The sequence below is a fragment of the Limulus polyphemus genome, unplaced genomic scaffold, assembly GCF_000517525.1.
Source record: "Limulus polyphemus unplaced genomic scaffold, Limulus_polyphemus-2.1.2 Scaffold2785, whole genome shotgun sequence".
In the NCBI taxonomy this organism is placed as follows: Eukaryota; Metazoa; Arthropoda; class Merostomata; order Xiphosura; family Limulidae; genus Limulus; species Limulus polyphemus.
In genome coordinates, this window is record NW_013668395.1 from 58233 (window position 1) to 81682 (window position 23450).

General features: G+C 32.2%; 1 protein-coding gene across 2 annotated transcripts in view; it reads left to right on the plus strand.

Annotated features, from left to right (window-relative positions):
* The first annotated feature begins 7198 nt into the window (after nt 1–7198).
* Nucleotides 7199–23450, plus strand: part of LOC106467897 (fructose-2,6-bisphosphatase TIGAR-like) — a 27878-nt gene continuing 11626 nt past the window's right edge. Inside the window, exons 1-4 of one of the 2 annotated variants that reach the window (XM_013928282.2) lie at nt 7199–7340; nt 15537–15574; nt 16867–16985; nt 23126–23200. In XM_013928282.2, coding sequence (XP_013783736.1) covers nt 7309–7340; nt 15537–15574; nt 16867–16985; nt 23126–23200 — 264 coding nt within the window. In that variant the 5' untranslated portion in view covers nt 7199–7308. The remainder of the gene's footprint in view (nt 7341–15536; nt 15575–16866; nt 16986–23125; nt 23201–23450) is intronic. The other variant, XM_022396107.1, reaches the window with a different exon arrangement.

The window sequence follows — 23450 nt, forward strand, 5'->3', positions numbered from 1 at the left end:
AGATATATTTCGAAGGAAGAAAACTTATTTGCTTTGAAGATTGTTGTTCACTTTCCATCACTCGACCAGTCTGTTTATACTCTAAGCTTAAAATTATTGACAAGTGTAAAAAATTGAAAACAAAAAAAATAAGAAGTAGGAATTGAAGCACCATAAAGTAAGGAAACGAGGTAGGAATGGGCGGGCTAACATTACAACACTTGGTGAAATTTGACACAGTGCGACTTCAAAGTGGGTGTAGCCATTGTTTCGCCCAGTCATACTTCGTTTGTATTTTGTAAGTTGGTAATTTTTCAAACTAAATGAAAGGTACATATAGCTAAATTTCTTGGTTGTAAACTTTGTTTCAGCAACCAAGAACAGACACATTTATGTAATCAAATTACCTGACCCTAACGAAATGCATGACATCATAAGGGAATTGTTTGATGTCAGAAGTGAGACAGGAAGCTCCGATAACCATACTTTGCTTATGAGAAACATTCTAGCTCTGTGATTGGTAAGGGGTGGACCAAACGAATAGTGTCACAACCACTGATTTTTGAAATTTTTAAATTTGTTGAGTATTTAGAAAGGATTAACTACTGATAAAACTCAATTCAAGTCCATAATTGGATCAAAGTTCAAAGTAAAACACAAAGTAGGAATGGGCAGAACGATGGTCACTCCTATTTTGAGGTTGCACCATGTCAAAAACCACCAAATGTTGTAATGTTGTCCTGCCCATTCCTACATTGTTTCTTTACTTTTTGATGCTCTCATTCCCACTTCTTAATTTTTTGTTTAGCAATTTTTTACACTTGTCTCATAGTTTTTGGTACTAAATCTCGAGAGTGACTGGGCTCAAGGCCTATCCTTCTCGTAGCTTTTCTTAAAGCTATCTCTCGACATTTCCTGGCTTTTGCTGATATCTTTTTTATAGTTTTTCTTCAACTTAGCAAGGGGGAAAGACTTTTCAAGGTTATCGACATAATAATTTTTTCTTTTCTCTCGTTTTGTTTCCTTGAAAGGCATATTTTAAACATTGCACTGTTTCAAGTATACCCTTAGATGTCAATAGGTTACACTTAGTTTGAAAACAATGCAAAGGTAAATTATGTAAGTTATCATTCTCGTTTTCAATCCAAAACGATCGAACAAAGCCGTGTCAAACTTCGGCAGTGATCGCGTTTGTCCTCACGTAGGAAACTCTTGTCTTAAGCACGACTGCTATGATAGAATTGCTTTGTCCAACACAGAACCTTCGAGTGAGATGTCGAGAACTGAAAACTTTGGTTTCAAAAGTCAGTTCATAGTCACAATCTAGAACTAGAGAATCTACATAGTCCACGTTTTCTTAACTAGCTGATACAGCTGCAGACTGATCACATAGCGCGTGCACATAAGCAATCGTGTACCCGCACTTGATATGAAGGCAGACTGTTACTTGGCAACTCACAGAGCATGCTCGTAATAATAGAATATGGCTATTAGTGTATTGTTAGCTCGTTAGTAGTTTACAAAATGGTTATTGTTATTACCAAGGTTATAAGAAAAATGCCTTTAACTAACAAAGGTCGTGTAATTCAATCATGTGTATTTAGATTTGCATAAGATGAAGGTAGAATAGAGTTATGACTTTCCAACAATGTTAGTCAGTCAGTCAGATTGACAAATTTGTGGTTTTGTAAAATTTTTGTTTTTACTCTACCGACTTTCTCAAGTGCTTAGATACCTCGTTACTCTGCACTTGGTTTGTTTACTACCTAACAGTGTGTGTAATGTGCTTATAAAATTTTGTTTACAGGTTGTTTGCAGTGTGTTTGAGATTTTAATTTGTATTGTACATATTGCACATCTGGCCAATTCCTATTATATACTCTAAACTTAAAATTATTGATAAAGCTCAAACTGACTTACATGTTATATTTGAATTCTCCTCTGAAAAAACAACAATAACTTTTTCTATAGTTAGATAGGTTACATTGCTTGAAAAAACAAAAATCATTTTCATAAGTTAAAGCTTTTATCTGGTTACTATTATTAAAAATTAAAATATGAAGAAAATGTAATACAATTATAGAATGATAATGATGAATAGTAGAAATTTGAAATTTTGTATGATGACTCTATATAGGATGGATTGTATTTGTTTTTCTTTATTTTGTCGTGTTCTAAAATTACTTAGCAACCCAGTGGTTCAACGGTAAGTGTCTGGGCTTATGTAGCTAAACATCGGGTTTCGATATCCGTGGTAAACACAGCACAAATAGTCCATTGTGCAATTTTCAGTTTAACAACAAATAAGCGTATCTTTTTTTTTATTTAAGTGACATTCAGCAAACTATTTTGTTTAAATAGTAATTCCCACCTATTTATAATCTTCAAATTTCGACATTGCCTAAAAAACACGAATTTTACATGGCTTTGTTAGTTCGCTAACCTACCAATAGAGATTGCACAACACTTAATGCTTAGATATTACCTATTCATCCAACTTTTTCTAAGATTGATTGGAGTTTCAAATAATAATTGAAACTAAAGTTTGATTATTCAACTTTCAGTTTTCATTTCCCAAGCTTTGACTAACTTATTTAGAGTGTAATGTACTGCTTATAAAAACGATAGCTGATCCAGTAACGTTATACTTTTGTGCAGATTTGTAAATTTTATGGACGCTGAAAGCCGGAGAAATATTTGAAAACCAATGGGCCTAGAATTGTTATAAAGACAATTAGTTTGTTTTAATAACAAACTTGTAATTTTTTCTGAGCTTGGTTCTTTATTGTTCTAAATCTTCGGTCTAGTACCTTTTCCGCGTTTTGTTGGATAAGCATTTTTATACTAAATCACTAAAATCATCATACTCTTATAAGCTATATATTTTATTTTAATGTTATAATTTAGATGTTTGCTAAATGATGCATTACGATAATATCAAGTTATTCCTATTGTTACGTCAGCGGATGTCACGTGGGGCTAGTAATACGTCATGAGATTCTACAAGGATCATGTCTGTTCGTGGCAACTCTAGTCTTCTCTACGCGCCCTCTATTTTTTATATATTGTTAAGACAGCGGAAGTCACGTGACGCTAGTAACACGTCATGAACTTCTAGAAGGATCCTGTCCCTTCTTGAAGCCTCGGGAGGCTACTACATATGTGATAGTCTTGTATATATATATATAAGACCGGTAAGAACTGACGGCAACAACGTAATGTGTAATTGAACTGCGGACAGAGAGACGTATTGTTGAGTCGAGCACGTGAGACGTTCGTTGTGAATTATAGTGTTTGTTATAGCGCGACTGTGGAAATTAAGTGTATTGCAAAGTTGTATTCAGAAAGAATAAACCAGTTTTATTTAAGAAAGGAATTGTATCGCTAAAGTTTCTTCGGAAAAAATTTTTTACGGAAAATTAACTAACGAACGGAGGCGTAACAATATATAAGACGGCAAATGAAGTGACGGCATAAAAGATAATTGCAGACAGGCAGAGATAGAGACAGACAATTGAGTCAAGCGCGGTAGTAAGTAAAATGTTTGAATCGTTCATTGTGAATTATATCGTATGTTTAAGTTAAAGTGACTGTGGAAATTAAGTGCATTGCAAAGTTGAATCGAGATAGAATAAACTAGTTTTATTTAAGAAAAGACTTGTATCGATGAAGTTTCTCGGAAAGAATTTTTACGAAAACTTAACAAACGAACACAGTACAATTACCTTACCTGAATGTTCCCAGTGAAATGATAGATTTATTGACATGTGTCTAATTTACAGATGCCATAACAGATGTGAATACATGAAATAAGCAGAAGCAAAGTAGGTGTACATCCTTAAAAGAAGCTCTTTAGTAGGAGATGGAATTTAATCCATTAAATTTGCAGATAACCTACTAAAGGAACCATCTAAAAAGAATGGGAATATCAGGTTCTGTAGTACTGAAACATCAATTCCCTCCAGTCCATCATAACCACCTTGTCAGTCTGTGGGATTGTATAAAATAAAAGAAACAAAAATTGATAGAATATTAGTATTTAAGTCGTAATGGTTATTTTTTTCTTGTACTGTATTTTAGCGGTTTGCAAGAGTTTAGAGGGCAGCTAGTCAGTCCCTGGTATTAAAAAGGTTAGAAACATTAGAAGATGAAGAGGAAAAATTACTCAGACACAGAGTCACACATATTGGAAGAAATAGACCAGAAAAAATAATTCGCAAGGAACTGTAGATTAAAGCCTGTATGGAATAATAACTCCTCCCAAATGATACTAGAAAGATGAAACTGGTATAATTTGGGAAATATGGCCATATGTACATTACATCCGAGACCGTGAAGAATCACCAGCTGCTATTAAGTCAAAAAGATAATACTCGAAGGATGAGTGTTTGAGCTCAAATATATTGAAGGAACAACAAAGGGCTAACCAGAAATAAAAAAGACAGGAATTAGCTGGACTGATTTGACAAAGTTCAGTAGAATATTCCATCTGTCCCAAATTAAGAAAGAAGTTTATAATATGTAAAAAATCGTCGATTTTTTTAATGTTCTTATTGATGGAAACTGTGAAATATGCTGATTGACACTGGTTTTCAAGCCACAATTATCGACCCAATTTGTTAATTACAAATGGAAAATTGCCTTCAGAGATGAATAAAGGTGAATGAAAACATAAAAAAAACGTAAAAATCACTTATTTTGATGTCCCCGTACATTTACAAACACTGAAATGAATTTCAAAATTAACAATGATGTGACGCCTAAAGTCTCATGTTAAATCTAAGAGAAAAGAAACAAGTATCATTACTTTGCTCACATTTATCACATTTTGTGTTCACACGATGGACAGCACATTCAAAATAAAACGTTTATAATGAAGTAACTTAGTTTTATTTATATACATAAACTCTGAAATATAGTTCTACGTTTAATGTTAAAAAGAAAGAATAGTTCGTAGAGAAAACTAAAACTATTATCAACAGATGATTCTTTTTAGGAAATGTACATTTTATTTATCATTCTCAGGATCTAAATTGGTGCTTTGCTTATTTATAACATGCAACCAAAACTGTTTTATATTTACACTGAAATACCGACATCATATTATGCAATAAATATAACTGTAATTGTCACAAGCATAAAATATTTATTCTGAAAAGATTTCTCAAATAAGTTCAGAAAAATGGTAATTCAGAATTTATATCTTCTTTACGTACACAAAAGCAGCTGTTCCCAACCACATATATTCTGAGCACCATTTAAGACATTCTCACAACATAGGGCTATTTGTTTGTCAAAGATCTCTAAACATATTGCTCGTAAAGTTATTCTTAAACTTACTAATTTCAATGGAAAGGTTGGGCTTGCGTTATTGTCTTACTCACTACTTTTATTCCCATTAGTCCAAATATGATAAAATATGTATGCCAATAACCCATCCATTTTCTCACCCTCGTACTTTATTTGAAGGCAATTCTAAAGTATTGTGTGTCTTTTTCTCTTCCAGCGCTCCACAATTTGTGAACCAATGCGCTAAAGAGATGCTTAGTAATATATATGTATATTTATCTTTATATTAAATATGCTTCCACCAATACTTCTGAAGTGTAAATACGAATTAACACCCATTCTTCCTTTTTTGCATTAACCCTTTGGTATTTTCATGTAAAACCGATTTTTTGTACAAGTATGCTTGGATGGCTTAAGAGACTGATCAACCATTACACCAAGATCCCTTTCTCTCATGACACTGTTAATTAAGGTTATTCCCATCCAAATTATACTTATAACTTAAATTATGATAAGCCACATGCATTATATTGCATTTATTATAATTAAACCCATCTGCTATTTATTTGCCCAAGTCACTAAATGATCTACAACCTTTTGTAAAGCAGCAGCATCCTCTTCACTGCCAGTAACATCCAAGAGCTTAATATCATCAGCAAATTTAAGTAATTTATTGACCATTCATTCATCTATGTCACTGATGTTAATCAAAAAGAGCAAAGGTCCTAAGACTGAGCCCTGAGGTACCTCACTTGTGACTTTAATCCAGTTTGACTGAACTTCAATTATAACAACCCTCCGCTTTCTTCCATCCAGCCATCTTCTATCCAATTAGCTAACTTAATCCTACACCTATAGAAATATATATTTTTTTTTACAAGCATTACATGTGGCAGCTTATCAAATGATTTCTGAAAATCCAGATACACCAAATTTACACCCTTTCACTCATCTACATAAACGGTAACATTTTCAAAAAATGTTAAAGACTTGAAAGGCAAGATTTTCCCTTAGTGAAACCATGTTTAGTATCCAAAAAAATTCTAAACTTTGTTAAATGACTTTGCGAAGCATCTTTTACTTTTATCAGACTTTCCAAAATTTTGCCCGCAACTGATGTTACACTAATAGGCGTATAATTACTGAGACAAGTTTTATCGCCTCCCTTGAAATGAGAAGTAACATTAGCCAACTTTTAATCCTCTGGCACCTGATCACTATTCAAGGGCTTAGAAAAAAATAGTAGCAAGTGACTCACATATCCAATCCTTAACATCCATCAAAACACTTGGGAAAATATTATCTGGCCTAGGAGTTTTATCTTTCTTTAAACTTCTCAATCTTTTCTCAAGAAGTTCAGAATAAATGTGAACATCTTGTTCTATCTTATTTCCACCTACCAACTGTTAAATATGAAGAATATTGCTTAAATCTTCATCAGTAACAACTAAAGAAATATGCTGCCTTTCAGCCGTGGGGATGTTATAAAGTGACATTCAATCCTACTAGTCGTTGGTAAATATCAGCCCGAGAGTTGGCAGTTGGTATGTTGATTAGCTGCCTTCCTTTTAGTCTATCACTTTAAAATTACGGATGGCTAGCGCAAATAGCTCTCGAGTAGCTTTGCTCGAAAATGCAACAGACAAATACTTCAATACTAGAATTTGCAACATCTTTCTTCAAGTTAATTACTTAAAACAAATAGCTAGTAATTTTTTGATTGTGTCATACAAATCATAGTCATGTTTTAAGTTCTACTAGTATCTAGAATTTTTCACAACTAACCTGATAATAGGTTTATTTTACAACTCTAAGAAGTTATTCACATTCAAAACTATAAAGCCAAATTTTTCACTATAAAAAATTACGTAGTACTCTTGGAGATGGCGTTTAATCATTGGAAGGGAAAGAAAAACAAGGGAGTTTTTTTCCCCGAAAGTTTGAACTTTACATGGTATTGCTAATCTGTTAGTGGTAGTAGTTCAAAATTATGTCTTAAAATAGTTGTTTTAAATTTTTTGAAGGATTCAACGTGAAATAATGGTTATATTTGCTTTGACGCTTGTTAGGCAGTAAGTTTTTGTTTTTAAGTTGTAGTATTGTTTAAAAGTTTAACGGTTAAGGTTTTGAAGTTTGATTACATTTAATGATTTACAACTCAGTATTAGTATTACTACTAGAACAAGAATTAGGCCTAACTCTTTAATGTTTTATTATTACATTAGTAAAAACTGAAGAAAGTAAGCAGAAATAGTTGAATATATTGATTTTTTTAATTATTAATAAGTGTATTTTGCTTATTAGTTGGTCTTATTGAAAAGTCAAACCTAGGCTAAAGAAAAACGTACTTTTGTTCTCATAATGTTTTTGATTATCTATATTAGTAATAGTAGTATTACTAGTAGTCATACTAACAATACGACTGAAAAATCAGCGTCTGTTCCGAACTTCATCTCTTGAACTTTAGAGTTGAACGTTGATGATTAAATACTAACTTTTAAGCTTGCTATGGTGCTAACTGAAGAGGAATTGGCATGTTCCACAGTATTTTTGTGCTGAAATTTCCATACGGATGCCTTTTTTAAACATTGTAATAATTTTATTGGTTTCTGGATATTTGCACCTGAAGGCTGAACACAAGAAGCATTATAAATTTAAATTACATAAGAATAAATCTATATAAAGGAAAAGCCTGAAATTATGAAAGTTTGAGAGGGGAATCTGTGAATATATGAAATATAAAGAGTGGATTTAAATTATTTTTATCTTTTTTTTTTCTCCCCCATCTTCAGTGATGGGTATAAAAGGACAGCCTTGAACTGAAGTTGAAGGACTGTATGGTCTCTTGTTATCCATATGCCATGTAAATGTTTTAATTGCAATATTTTATTGATGAGTTTAACTTGTGCCATATTTGTCTTGACGAGAAAGAAGTAACCTAAATGATTATTTTTTGACTAGACCTAAAAGTAAAGCTGCTAAGTGTACCAGCCATTTTAGAATTTATGCCTTCACACATTTTACATGTAAATTATTATATACTTAAGGATTTAACAGTCTGTATTACACTGACAGACTTAGTTATGAGTAATGAATTGCTAGTTGTGAGACAGTGTGATACACAACTTTGATGAATAAACTGAGTGCTTGTTTTCAGTTCCTACCATCTTTATCATTATCTTAATGAAATTAAACAAAAATTTTGTCTTAAGTAAATATAATTTAGTAACTTTAGTTGTAACTTTTAAATTTAAGAAAGCACAAAAATTTTGCCTTGGATTTAAAATTAAACATATTTCTTATTGTAATATATAAATGTTACTGTCCTTAAACAAATTTTCTTTACATCTTACTCTAAGCAAAAGAAAAACAACAAAGTTACTAATTCTGATAGAATTTACCACTGAATACCAGTGTTAAACCTCAAACTGATAATGATGACTTATTAATATAAGCAAGTACACAATAATACAAAATATCTAGGATTTTTTTATTCAAAGGTTTCAATATGTTTGATTTATTAAGAGTGATCTTGGCCCTAACATGTATGTTATATTATGAGAAACTTATAAGTATTAATTTACAACATTGATTATCAATAAAAGCTAAAATAACACACATTCCATCATCAGGCAAATCATTCACAAGTTTCTATTTCAATTCTGTAAGAAAATATTTGATGTTCTCAGTGCATAAGTTTATTATCTAATATTTTATTCCACCTCTCAAACATACCTCTAGGCACACAAAATTTGCATAACATAAATAAAAAGTAAGGAGACAGAAGGCTAATATGTCCCATTATGATAATTCCTCACCCATCACAATTATGCAGCCAAGATATTAAATTAATTGGAGCTATTCACATCTATGTACTTACTGTGTATCCAACAAAAGTTTAAGATAATTAAAAGTAACAGAACATATCAATAGGCAAACTGTTCCATAGGTTTATAACTAATAAAAAACTATTTTTAACAAGTAATTCTACATTTAGGTTGTCAAAGCTTAAACTTACTGTATTAGAATTATCTGGAGTCTTGAAATTTGTATTTTCAATGTTTTCATTTCATAGCTCCAACTGATCACAAATTGGAAGATATCCATATCTAACAATTTTGAACAGGTGAATCAAGTTACCTGTCATTTTTCTACACTACAAAGAATTTCTGTCCATATCTTTATACCCCTCTTCATAACTGGAATTATTTAAACTAGATGTTACTTCAGTAATATTAACTCTGTATGCTATGCAGCAAATTAATATATTTCCTATTTTAAGTGTATCAAAACTGCATATTCGAAAAGAGGTTTACCAGATTACAATAACCCTCTTACTCTTAAACTCAGAATTACTATAATTGTCCCACAACTCCTGTTAGTAATATTTAACTTTTCTTTACGGAAAAACAAAATCTCCATACAAGGAAATCAATTTTTAATCTGGTTTAACAGCAATGTACATTTAATATTGTTAAAAACAAATCCCTCTGTATAAGAGAAGTATTCACAAGTCTGAGACATCCACAGATTCATGGAGCTTTTCAAAAAGTGATCTATATCTTTTACAATGAATGACAAATTTCTTAAAGGATTGCTTTAATAAGGTTTCACCTTATATGCTTGGATATTAAAATTTATATTTAAGTATTAGGAAAGTTTTGTTGGTGCTAGGCTTGTTTTGTAATGTAAATAGTGGTAAGGATATGAGTGTGATTCCTTTAGCTTAATTAAATTTTGTTTTGAGTTTAAAAGTTGTGTTCTTCTTGTCTAGAATAGTAATATATATATGTGTGTTTTTTTTTCTGGTGCTGTTTTAGAAAAACTTGGTAATTCCTTAGCAAAGGTGTAAAGCAGTGTTTCTCAACTACCATTTCACGGACCGGCTCTGGTCCATCACAATCACCTTGCTGATTCATGGCATTTCACAAAAACAAACAAATAAAGAAACTGACAGAGTATTCACACACAAATTGCAATGGAGTTTTGTTGTGCCCTAACAGTTTAGGAAAGGAGTGAGCAGATCCCTAGTATCGAAAAGGTTGAGAAATGTTAATGTATAGTTTGTTTATAGGGTATAGGGGTGTACTAAAGGTGAGTTAGGGAAGCTGACTTCTGAAAGCTAAAATATTATAGAGAAGTTTGGTGGCAACTTCAAATGGAAAGTGGTTAGTGATGTTTGGAATGTTATTTTGTTTAAGTTATTAAAAAGAAATATGTATCTCTAAAAGAGTTTGGTTTCAGTTAAAATATTTGTTCTAAGTAGGTGAATATGGAAAACTTAGCTTATAAGGCTATTAAGTTTAACAGTGTAATAGAAGATGCTAAGGATTACCATGTTAAAAAAAGGCCTAGGGAAGATCAAAGAACTGAAGGCACATTAGTTGGATTTGAAAACTATTGTTGAAAATCATAATATATTTGAAATTTAATTGGATTAGTGGATAAGTTAAGAAGTGGAGAAAAAATAAACAATTTCCTGAAAAATAAAGGGTGGAACTAAAGTTTTACTTAAGGGTTGTGTGTGAAAGGTCATCCTTGGAGGACCAAATGGCCCATTGTGTATGCTATATTTAAGCAAAAAGTAATGGAAAATTACTTTTTTAAGACTTTGGAATTGTGACAAGTGGGATCTTACTTTTGTTGTGGAACTTTTGTTACTAATTATTTATGTCAATGATTTGGATATCTTCTTGAAGAGTATTATATCCAAATTCTCAGAAGAACAAGTCTACATTATACAGCTAGGCTTCCAAACCATAAACTTATTAAGATGCTGGGAAAGTTGATTGCATTGAGAATGTTTTAATCAAAGACCTATACAGCATTAGGACTTGTCAAGAATGCTCTAAAATTTTTGTCAATGTTAATCTATGCACATAAGTATACAAAAAGGACCTTTGTTCTATGTGAATGCAGGGGATAATTTGTTTCAAACATTTTGCATAACACTTGGTTGCTAAGAAAATAAGTTTGTATAGCATTTGGAAAACTTGCATAGCACTGCATCAGCATCTGGCTAACATACTGTTTTGGGTATGTGCAACAAAGAAAACAAATATTGCATGAAATTGCTTGAATCAAAGTAAAAAGTATTTTAATACTATATTTAGAATTTCTATAAATTCTACACTTTGAATGTGTTAATATACAAGGCTTTCCCTCATTAGACCTACCCATTAATCTATTTTTCTAGCAAAGATACATCTTTATCTCCTAAAATACAAATCAGACCTTGTTCTAAAAGAGTAAAAGTATTAAGCCTAACCCCTTAAAAACTTTTTTTAAACATCAGTGTTATCAATTTATCATCATACAGAAGATTACTTACTTTTATGAACTGAACACAGAAAATTGTACAAATTACAAATAATTAAAAATCTCAAACTTAAGTTACACATTCCCTTTAGTAAAAGTTGCACTTAGTGCTACGTAAGATAAGATTGAATCACAAATAGATCTGATTTGGATCACAAAATGCTATGAAATATTGAACTAATTATTTTCTGGAAGTAGATATAACAACTGATAAAACTGTTAAGCCATCTGAATATTTACCTTTTACAAACAAAGCAATTAACAGTTTTTAGTTAAATTTTTAGGAATGCAAGACCTGAGACCTCATGTGAATATTATATTATTGAAAGTGCAACTTTGGTCCTCTTATTACAAGAAGGATATCAAAATGTTAAGAAGAGTGCAGATACATTCTTGTAGAATGTTACCTGGCTTAAATTATTCAAATTCAAAAAGAAACTTCAAGTTTTAAACCTGTTTTATCTATAATATACAGTAGAAGAATTAGAGTAGGCCTAATTCAGATGTTAAAAATTCTTAGTGATTTGAATAACCTCCATGTAGGTGGTTTAGTTAAGGGCTTGATTGAAAAATTGGACATAAACCTTTTCTGGATGAGGTGTGTCTTCAGTGTGCCCAGTGACCTTCTGTCTCCATCTGTTTTTCTTATGCTCTTACGTAATACAGCTTTTAGGTTTAAGCTTTGGAAACCTAAGAAAGACTTGTTCTCCAATAAAATTATTTATTTGGTTTAGTTATAAATTCATGGGATGGCTTGCCTGACATTTTGTATGCTGTTAGTTTGTATTATCTAAAATTTTATTGGATACTGTAGATATAAAATATGAACTATATCATTTAACATTTATTTAATTGCCTGAAATGAAAAAAAAAACAACTAGAAAAAGTTAGTAACTTTCTCTGATAATAGATGATTAGAGTTAATTACTGATGGAGCAAGTATTAAAAGTAAAACAGAATGAACAAAGTAAAACACAAGTCATAGCTGAAAAATAACCTAAAATAAGAATTCAAATCTGAGTTAGATAATTAGTTAAAAATGGAATTTAAAGTTAATATTGAAGAAACTAATAAAAAATATATCCAAATTTATGCAAAATTGTAAAATTTGCAATGTATATGTACTACTAAACATATTGGATGTAGGCCTAAACAACAAAGTATATGTCAACTTCAAGACAGACTTTACAACTAGTATAATGTAAATGTTAATATCATAAGTAGAAAATTTACTAAAGAGCTAAATGTTTGTGTAATTGGATATCATGTTGAATATTTTAAACCATATAATTACAGATGGCACCAGCATTTTATAAACTGTTTATGCACCTAATTGCTTGTGGGTCCATGACATTGACTACACTTTCTCAAATAATATACAGGCACATGAAAAATATATTTAAATTTGTTTTTACATTTCTTTGGCTGAGGTTCAAACCCAAGATTTCTCGCACACCAAATAAGTGCTCTGTCAGCTGAATTAAATAGTTAACCTACAAGCATTTGCTTGTAAGGCAGTTTTTAATAACTTCTGCTAACCACAGTAATGGGCAAAAAAAAAATTACTCACTATGATGTAATAGTTTTAGTAAACTGTACAAAATAACTAATAAACTTTCTATATAGAGAAGGTTGTTTCAGATCTTGTTTTTCTTACTGAGGAAATTATAATTCTAGTTATTGAAGAATGTGTAACTGCAAATTACAATAACATTCTTGATTTTAAAATAGCTGGGTTTCAAACATTGCAGGCTGTAATAAAAGTGCAAAGACTGGATGTTTGAACTAAATGAAAAAACTAAAAAAACTTTAGGAATTTAATATTTATCAAACAAACTAATTGAAAATGAATGTATTTCCACCAAAGCTTATTCCTAAATGGATGAATAGGACACTTAAATTATCATTAAAAGAAAGGGTTGAACATTGACTTAAAAACATTATTAGATTGAATAATAAAATGAAAGTCACTGAGTTTTATTGACATAAACAAAAAGAAACATTAATTAAGCCTTAAGGGTTTTGATGCCTTCATAAATTACATAAAAGAGAGTTATAGGTAATACTGAGTCTTTAAGAACTTATAATGAGAATATGATGATTTAATATAATATTTTTACCCTTTCATAACTAGGATAGGATATATGAATATATTCACATGCTTTTATTTGTAAATTTCCATGAAGTTGCTACATGTAGTTAATTACAACCACCATTCTTACCAGATTATTTGAAGGCCATAATGTCATAGAGAATGTTACATGTTGCAGTGTTTATAAGTCTCAAGCTAATGTGTAGCATTTCTGTATGGACTTTTGGAGAAGTTAGCCTTTTTTCAAGGAGGTTATGCAGAAACCTTTACAAGCTGGTTTGGAATGTTTCAGATTATGTATATATATATATATTTCAGTGGTTGATATATGTAATTTATAGATTATGTAATACCACATATTGATCTTGGTCTGACTTTTAAACAATGGAATGTACACACTATTGTCTTTCATACTTTTTTATATCTAGCTCTCACTTGCATTTGTTCTCTTACATACTGTGTTGCTGTCCTTCATCCCAGCAAGTGATCCATAGAAAATCAACAAAATTAGAAGTCTGACTATGCTTTTAATAAAGAAATGTATATTAATAAGTTCACTTCTGTTTTCTTGCTTGTTATTTTATCATGTTATCAGTTTGAAGTTACCTCTTGCATAACATTTCCTGTATTAGATGCTATTAGCTACTGGTTGAAGTTACCTGATTATGTGTTGATATTTATAGCCATAATTTTACTAATTGAGAAAAAGATTCCTTAAAAACATGGAATGAAATGATTTAAGCTTTCCAGATGTTTAATTAGCATTTTCTGGAAAGGTTTACTTGATTGTATTTCTATTATATTTTCTAGATTATTTCAATATATGATTACTTAGACAAAGATTTTCTTTTATTTGTGTGGTTAGAGGTTTTGGAAAGTTAGTGTCTATGATGGGCTGAGAAACCTGCTGTCGCCAAGATAAATGCACTTGTTGGCAAGCTTATGTTTTACTTTGTTTTGTAATAGACATCACCATCACCAGAAAAAAAATTATTTAACTTACACTTAAATTCTGTTATGTCCATTTAGAAAAAATAATCTTGATTATTGGTTTTAAAAAAACATTATGTAGTATGTTTGCTACAATGTCAACTCTAACTATTGGCTGTTGAATTCATATTATTTTAGCCATTAGCCAATAAACAAGTTTTTCTTATACCTTGGAAGGTATTTATTATAGTTTGAGAAAGTAGGATGGGATCATCTCATCATTAGTATTTTGTATGGAACCCAGTGAATCGTTATAGCATAAAAAATATAGAAAATGACACTACTGTGTTTAACTTATTTAGATGGAGTTTATCTATAAAATGAACTGGTTACATTTGTGAAGTGGGAGATATACTTCTGGTATTTAGCCTCTATGACTTTCTAAAGTCATTAGAGCAATATTGGTATGGATGGATCATGGGACAAATATATTGCATTATCACAGAAACTAAAACCAAAGTATATGTATAATACTTATAATTTCTAATAGACATCTTGTGTTTTTTTTGGTCACTTGAACATATACATGAGTGTATCAGGTTTGTGTTTCTTAAAAATGTTAAGCATATAGCATTATACAAGCATAAATAAGAGTCCAGTGTTTAAGAAAAATTAGATTCCAGTAAACATTTATAAGAAAATAAGTTGTTAGTTTATGGGATCACAGATGTTAAAGATATTGAAAATGGGCCCGAAGCTTCAGCACTTTTCAAGAGTGTGCTAGATTTTCTCTGGGTCATTTTCAGTATCTTTAAAAAAACCTGGTTTAGCTTCCACTTACTAATGTGATTTTTTTAGACAAGTTGATTACAATATGAAATTAAAAGTATTTTATTTTCAATATACACCATTAATATTTTTGCTCTAGTGGTGAGACTGGACACAACAAAGACAATGTCATTCAAGGTAAGACTTGTTTTTGATATGGTATATATACATATAAAATCTAAGTACATAGAAATGAATGGATTCAAGTTAGGTGCTCAGGATTTTTTTTATTTCATTGTGTACATGTGGTTTGGTTAAAAAGCAACAGAATACAGTTTTTTCTGATACTGTTTACAACTTCAATATACCTTGTATAGTTTACAAGAGGTTTCTGTATCATATAATAAATGAAATATTTCTTCATATTTTCAAATAGAACTTAGTGTCTAAGGTTTTATAATATATTAATATCAAAAAGATTATCAGAATTGATCATTATTTTTTCTAGTTCTTTGAAACCACTTTGTATTTTTTCTTTGTGACAATTTTAAGACACTATATGTTTAGTAACTTTTGATATGCATGTAAATATACATGTAGATATCATGATCTAGTGATGAATGTTAATATGTAATTGCACCCCACATACCTGGTTTGGAGGCAAGCTTGCATATCCTTGCTTGTTTATTCATAAAGACAAATTTAAATTTAAAAACTCATAACTTTTAATTGGCTTTAAAAGTTTTTTAATCTATAGATTGATAATGGTCTTTTGAAGTGAACTTAATTTGTATGACTTGCACGTCATGAAAATATTTTATTGATAACTAGCTGGAGTACCCGTCCCCTGGACAGAAGTTATGTAAATTCATGATTAACGAAAGGTTATCTTAGGACATGAAAAGTTGCTTCCCTTATAATTAATTGTAAAAAATGCAAAAATGCCCATAAAAACTGCAAAATGCAAAACTGAAAATTTGTATGTATCTCCCCTTGGACTCAATGAACCTCCATAACCAAATTTGTGTGAAGAACCATCTACAGGGGCAAAGTAATGGTAAAAAATGCAAAAATGGCAATATGTAAAACTCAAAATTTGTATGTATCTCCCCATGAACCCAATTTTGGTAAAGATCCATCCACACCCTGCAAAGTAGTTACATGGACATACAACAGACAGTACTATTATATTTATATAGATTTGCAGTTTTACAATATCATTAATTATAGAAAGTACAGTTTCATATGTTGTTACACTTTCACTAGAGGCTGTCTTTGAAGGTGCATGTTAGCTCCACAGTTAGAATTAAAATAATTGAAAATAACCTGATCTGAACCAAATGTTGGATATTCAAATTCTTGAAATACATTAAGTACACAAGAGAGAACCAGTTGTTCATACATTTTACTATTACTGTGAATGAAATGTTTATTTTTTCCCAGTTTTGATGTTTTAAACATTATGTATTTAAAGATAAAACTTTTTTAAGGGCAATTAGATGTGCCTTTATCTGAAACTGGACTACAACAAGCTGAGCACTTAGCCCGACATCTACAGCATCAAAAGTATACTCATGTATTTACAAGTGATCTTAGTCGAGCAGCTCAGGTAAGTTTATTGTGCATTAGTTTTGTTATATGCACACGACTAGTACATTCTTAAAATTAGTTATGCCTTGTCATCAGAGTTATCAACCTTACAGTTTTTTTTATTGATATAAGGCAATTAGTTTTGTTTTTATTATTACTGAGAGAAACGTTTTTTCTACTTATGGGTTTATGGACTTTTTTTTCATATTGATTATCCATAAGAATGATTTATTTGGATACCTTTACTCATTACCAGATTGATTTGTTGTTTTAATTTGAGAAAATAACTTTCCTTAAGTGGAAGTTTATGTTAATTATGAATAGGCTTGTTATGTACGTATGAACTTGTTACACATCTATATCTCTGAGTGCACTTAGATGATTGTTAACTTTTTTCATTGTTTGCTCTTTGACTGTGGTGGCTTTAAACGTGCAGAATTTTTGTGAGCTGTACAATGTATACAGGGGCAGACTGTACCCTATATGGCAAATCAGTAGTGGATGGGTTAAAGCAAATATACTTTAAAGGGTACTTGGGTCATTTCCAGAATAACTATACACAGAAAACAAAGATAATAATTTAGATATAATAAGGTTTGTTTTTATGAAGGAATTTTGGGCTGTTAATTGGAACAGTGGGTGTTTTTGATATCTACAAATGATATTTGTATTGGTTGCCACAAATGATAGTTTTATTCTTCACTGTGGGTGTTTGTTGTGGAATGAAGGTCAGTTCCTCATTCTGCATTATGTATATGTGTGTGTGTGTAATAACCAAAGTATTTATAGTTCTACTTTATATTTGTGTCAAAATTAACTGAAATTTCTTTACCTTAGGATGATCTTCAGTATTAATTCTGAAACAGTACTACATCCTCTCACCTAAAGCTATCTCGACCTTGATTTGTCCTCTAAGCATTGCAAAAATTTTTGGCAGTGCACCATTCTATTATACCCTTTCATTTTTGTGCCATTGCAACAACATGTGCTGATCATATGACAACCTTCCACCAATCATACTGCATCATCTGTACTAGTGCAGGTACCTCCCTCCACCATTGCAGCGCAATCCACACTTTCTTGATTGACATTCTAGTGTCTAGACATGTGTTTTAACTCGTTTTCCATGTGACTACAAAATTTTGATTGTGCTTGATCACAAATTTATATCAATTTCATCTTCAAGTTTCTACTTCTTGTGTTTCATTTTCATTGTTTCTACTCGTTTGTTTTAGAAATGTTTCCGTTTAGAGAATTCTACTTTGTTCTTATTAAATCGAGATTTAGTATGGTGAATGATGTAATTCCTGCCATAAGTAAGACAATGGTTCTGACACTAGTCCTAGGTTTCAGGGTCGATGATGTCTGAAGAATAGGCTTTAATTTGTGGGGAGTTCGTGTCTTACGTTTGGCCAACAATTTTTCTTTTCGTTTTACATTTTTTTGTGCCGAGGGATATAACTACTGTGCGGAAATTGTCATTCTACGGCACTTTCTACCTGATACTGTGTCTCTATATAATCTGCTGGGTTAGGTATTGTTCTTTTTCCTAGGAGTTCTGTGGTAAGTTTTCAGTGTGTTTTTCTCACTCTTTGTAGGTATACCTATGTTCAATGACTTTATATGAGTTTGTGTGGATGGACCTAATTTCTGCACTTGATAATTTAGGTCATTCATATTTTCTCTACTTAGTGTTGGGTAAGTTAGATTTTTATATTTCTTTTACCATCCAGGTTACTTTAAACTTTTGTTTGGAGTTTGATTATTCCTTTATTTTTGTTTTAAAATTTTATTTCTGTTCTCAGATAATGTTATTTAGTTTGTAAGTTCCTTTTTCTTTACTACTAGTCAAATCTAATTGGGGATTAGTTTTGAGTCAAACTTTGTTATTGTTAACTTGGTGCCTTTTTATTCTCATATTCTTCAGGGTCAGTTTTAATTTCGTGTCCTTTGTCTTATAGATTTTTTTAGTGGACTTACTTATAAGTTATATATTTAAGGGTCATTTATTTTCTAAGTTCATTGAATGGTTTTGTACTTTTGGTGGTACATCTTCTTTTATGTTTTCAATCAAATTTCATAGTTTTTGCAAATTTGTTATTTTTCTGTACTCTATAGACTCTACACATTTCTAAGTTTTGTTAGTTTGTTTATTGTGAGTCCTTACTCTAAGTATGTTTAGTTTATGTATCTTTTTAGCTACACTTCACAACAGTTCCATGGGTTATATGGGTTCTATCTGAGGGTTTCTGCCTTCCGTTTTGCTCCCCCTTTATACACTTCCCAGATCACTTTCCCTTCTTCTAGGGATCGTACCATGTCCAGTCGTTTTGCCGAGTCTGTTCAAGACCTTCTACACAAAGGAGCTATTGACCAGGTGGTGCCCCCTCAACCGGGATTTTACTCCCGTCTCTGTGTTGTTTCCAAAAACAAGGGAGATTGGAGTCCCATCATAGCTCTGTCCCAGCAGTATATTTATTTGGAGATGCTTTGCTTCACCATGGAGTTCTACCTCTCACTTTGGTGTTTTTTTGCCCCAATGTCACGGCGTTTTTCGTCAGTTCATCTACAAAGGCTCTGTCTTCCAGTTCTGGGAGCTGCCATTCAATTTTTTTCTTCAGCTTCATGTGTGTTTTATTGGGTAGTATGATCTGTTGCATGCCATCTTCACTCGCATTCTTTACCATTCCTTGTATGTTATCCTTTATCCGGATTAGGCCTTCCTTCCTTCCCAGGGCATTGGCTTCCCAGAAAGGTTGTTTTGCTTTTTCTCCTATTTCCTTACCATCCTTTTCCTACCCATATTCCCATTTAGATCTGGATCATCTACTTTGTCCAGTTTGTTCCCTGCTCTGTAATATGGCTTGTACATCCTCCTTTCATGGTCTCATTCCTGTCTATTTGTTCCATGGCATTTCTCTCTTTCCCATGATTTTTCACCTATTATGCTCATAGTTGAGAGTGTCAACTCATACGACTGGCATATTTCAACGTGTCCATGGTAGTTCACTGTGCACATAATGTTTCTTCATACCAAATTCATCATTTAACTAAGTATTTAGCACTCAAAACTACCATTTTTTGAAGGAGATCATTCAGGCTGGCATGTGGACAACTCCCAATGTATTTTTCACTTTTTCTGCACCGTGTAGCTGTGTTTTCCTTGGGTGGGTATCGTCTTCCTCCTGTGGGAATTCTACACATGTCTGTTTGCCTTTGACTGAGGTAAGTCGATATCCTATTATGTTTTACCTTATTTCGTTGATACACATTATATTTCAGGATTCCACCTGGTGGTGGGAGTTGCTTGGTCAGGTATGCAGAATTTTATATCTGTATACTTTTATAATGCTCACTGTGGAGATGGATGTTTCTGTATGACCACTGGCTGCTTATCTGGTGGGGTGTGTGTGTGTGTGTGTATATATCTGTGTACACATATATTTTTTTATTATCACTGTATCATATATAAAGGACTGTCACTCTTGGACTTAATGAGTAAAGCAGATGGGGATTTTTGCTCATCCCTACTGACCTGTAATTCGTACAATCGGGGTTTTTCTGCTTTTCAAAATAGGAAATTGCAGACACCCATTGCACTGTCTCCAGTGTGTAGTTCCTGCTGACTCCCCAACACGTATTCCCCCTTCTTCTAGTGGAGCAGGGAGTCCTTCCCACTTCTGGTTCCCAGTCACTGGAGTGGCGGACCGTGGAGTTCCCCAGAAGTTGGTTTGTACAATAAATCAAATCAAAATTCATAGATCATTTGTATCCACACAGTGAGAAGAGGGCTAACGTTATTATATTTAATATTATATACTATCATAATAGGCACTTCTTCCAGATGTTTTTTGCCCAGGTAGACTGTACTTGTTGATCATGAAATATATTTTTATGCAGGGTGCTTCTACTGGATGTTTTCCGTCCGGAATGGACTGCACTTGCTATACTCAATAAAACACAAGGCACTGGATGTTTTCTGCCAGGATGGATCGCCCTTAACATACTCAATAATATCACAAGGCTCTTCCCCCAGATGTTTTTGCAGGGGTGGACTGCACTTGTTGATCTCTAATTATATTACGATCAAAACATATAATGATCAATCTTATGCAAGGCACTTCCATTAGATGTTTTCTGCCCAGATGGACTGCACTTGACATACTCTATAATATCACAAGGCATTTCCCCTGGATATTTCTGCCCGGGCTGACCACACTTGATTACAATATCAGTTACGAACAAAATTTGAAATGTAAGATCATATGCAAGGTGCTTCCACTGGAGGGTTTGTGCCCAGATGGACTGTACTTGATATAATCTGAGGTATATTAAGGTGCTTCTCCTGGATATTTTCCTCAGCTGACCACATTTGGCTATCATAATATATATCCAAGGCACTTCCTCTGGATGTTTTTTGCCAGCGTGGACCACACTTGTTGGTCTTATAAACTTATGCAAGGCACTTCCAATTTTGTTTTTGCCCAGATGGACCACACTTGGGATAATCCATCGTATTCCAAGGCACTTCCTCTGGATGTTTTTTTGCCTGGGTGGACTGCACTTTGCCTATTTTATATGGTACTTTAGCCCTAGCCATGTATCTGTTATCCATCGATGGAATCTATTGTACATGACATGGTGCCTGTCTATTAAGTTCCACCCTATGTGTCTTACTTTGTTCATTACAGGGCGAAGAGCATACCTGTTCCAGAAGTAGTGCTATACCCCATGTGTACCTCCTTTTATAATTGTGGCACGCCTGTTCTTTCATGGTGGTTGTTCGCTGGTTGTTTGATTACTTTTGTGTCTTCACTAGCCCCTCCACCTTTGATGTGTAAGATTCTAGCTTTGGGTGAAGGGAGGTAGTACCATTTTGGAAGTTAACATTTTCTAACACAGAAAATATATATTACCGATAGGTACTTACCTTTTCTATAATCCACTTCCAACCCTTCATCCCTACTGATTTGCCGGTATTTCTGGTTTCTATCTGCCAATTCTCAAAAGTGAGGACTGTGCTGCTATGGTAGAGGGAGCTACCTGCATAGATGATACAGTATGATTGATTGAGGGTAATCACATAATCAGCAAAATCACATCGTGCAAAAATGAAGGAATATAATAGACTGGTGTGCTGTTGAAAATTTTAGCAATGCTTAGAGAGCAAATCAAGGTCGAGATAACTTTGAATGAGAGGAGGTAAGTGCCTTTCAGAAATCCATTTTCAGTGTTAGAAAATGTTAACTTTCAGGAGAATGACTGAAAAAGTTCAAATGTTATTTACAGAAGTTTTGATCACAAAAACGTACCATTGGCATTATTGTTTTGACCATTTACACATGAGTATAACTTTGGTTTCCAAAGTGAGGGTTGTGGTGGGAGGAGATGGTTGCTTCTTTATATACTCCATAAATACACCTTATGATTCTTGTCTAAGTCTGCAATTGGCATTTAGTTTTGTTGGATTGTAGTGTAACTTGTAAGTAATGTATCTGACAATGAAAATATGCTATTTTTGTTAAAATATGAAGGTACTTATCCCTGATAACTCTAAAATTTAGGAAGAAGGAAGATATGCTATCATTGAAAGACGAAGGTTTGTGTTATTGTGAGGAGATTAAATCTATGGTTTATTGAGCTAAACAGCAAACAATTTTTATTTAGACAGTATATTCAAATCTTAAACATTTTCTTTTATTATAAAATCTGAGTGAAATGCTGGAAATATTACTTGCATTTAAAAATACAAAAGATTCCGTATTGGCCCAATTATAAGGCAGTGTTTTTTGATTAATAATTAGGCTGTAAAATTCATAGTCACCTTATAATCGTGGTTGACCACAGGCCCCTTCCCCTTCCTCTAGCCTGTCAAATCTTGAATGTCCAGATAGTATCTGTGTACACATGTATGCCAGATGTTTGCTCATGGTCATTGCTAATTCTTGCAACTAATCCACCTGCAGGCTGTTCAGTTATAGTATTGATTTTTTGGACCTAAAAAAAGGATGTTATGATGCCTAATTTTTTTTATTTTCCATGGTTTCTGAAAATGGTGGTTGCCTTATATTCAAGATTACCCTATAATTGGGCCAATACAGTAATTTGATTCAGAATTGTACTTCCATTTAAATAAATATATCTGTTTATTTAACACAGACTGCTGACATTATTATGAAGAGAAGTCAGGTAGATAAAGGTTCTTTGGTGAAGGATGAAAGACTCCGGGAAAGAGTAGGTTTAATACAGTTTATAAAAACTTGAAATTCATCTAGAACAACATGAGATTAGTTTCTCAATTAAAAGATCTGTTAAATTGATAACAGGATAAAACTTTTGATAGGAATTTAAAAATAAATCTGTATTAGAAGATATAAGAAAATTATAACATGAATGTTAATATATTTACAGATAAATATGTTTTTTCGAAATGGTGTATTTAAGTGTTTTACACTACAAAAAAAAGAAACCTATCATTCTATAG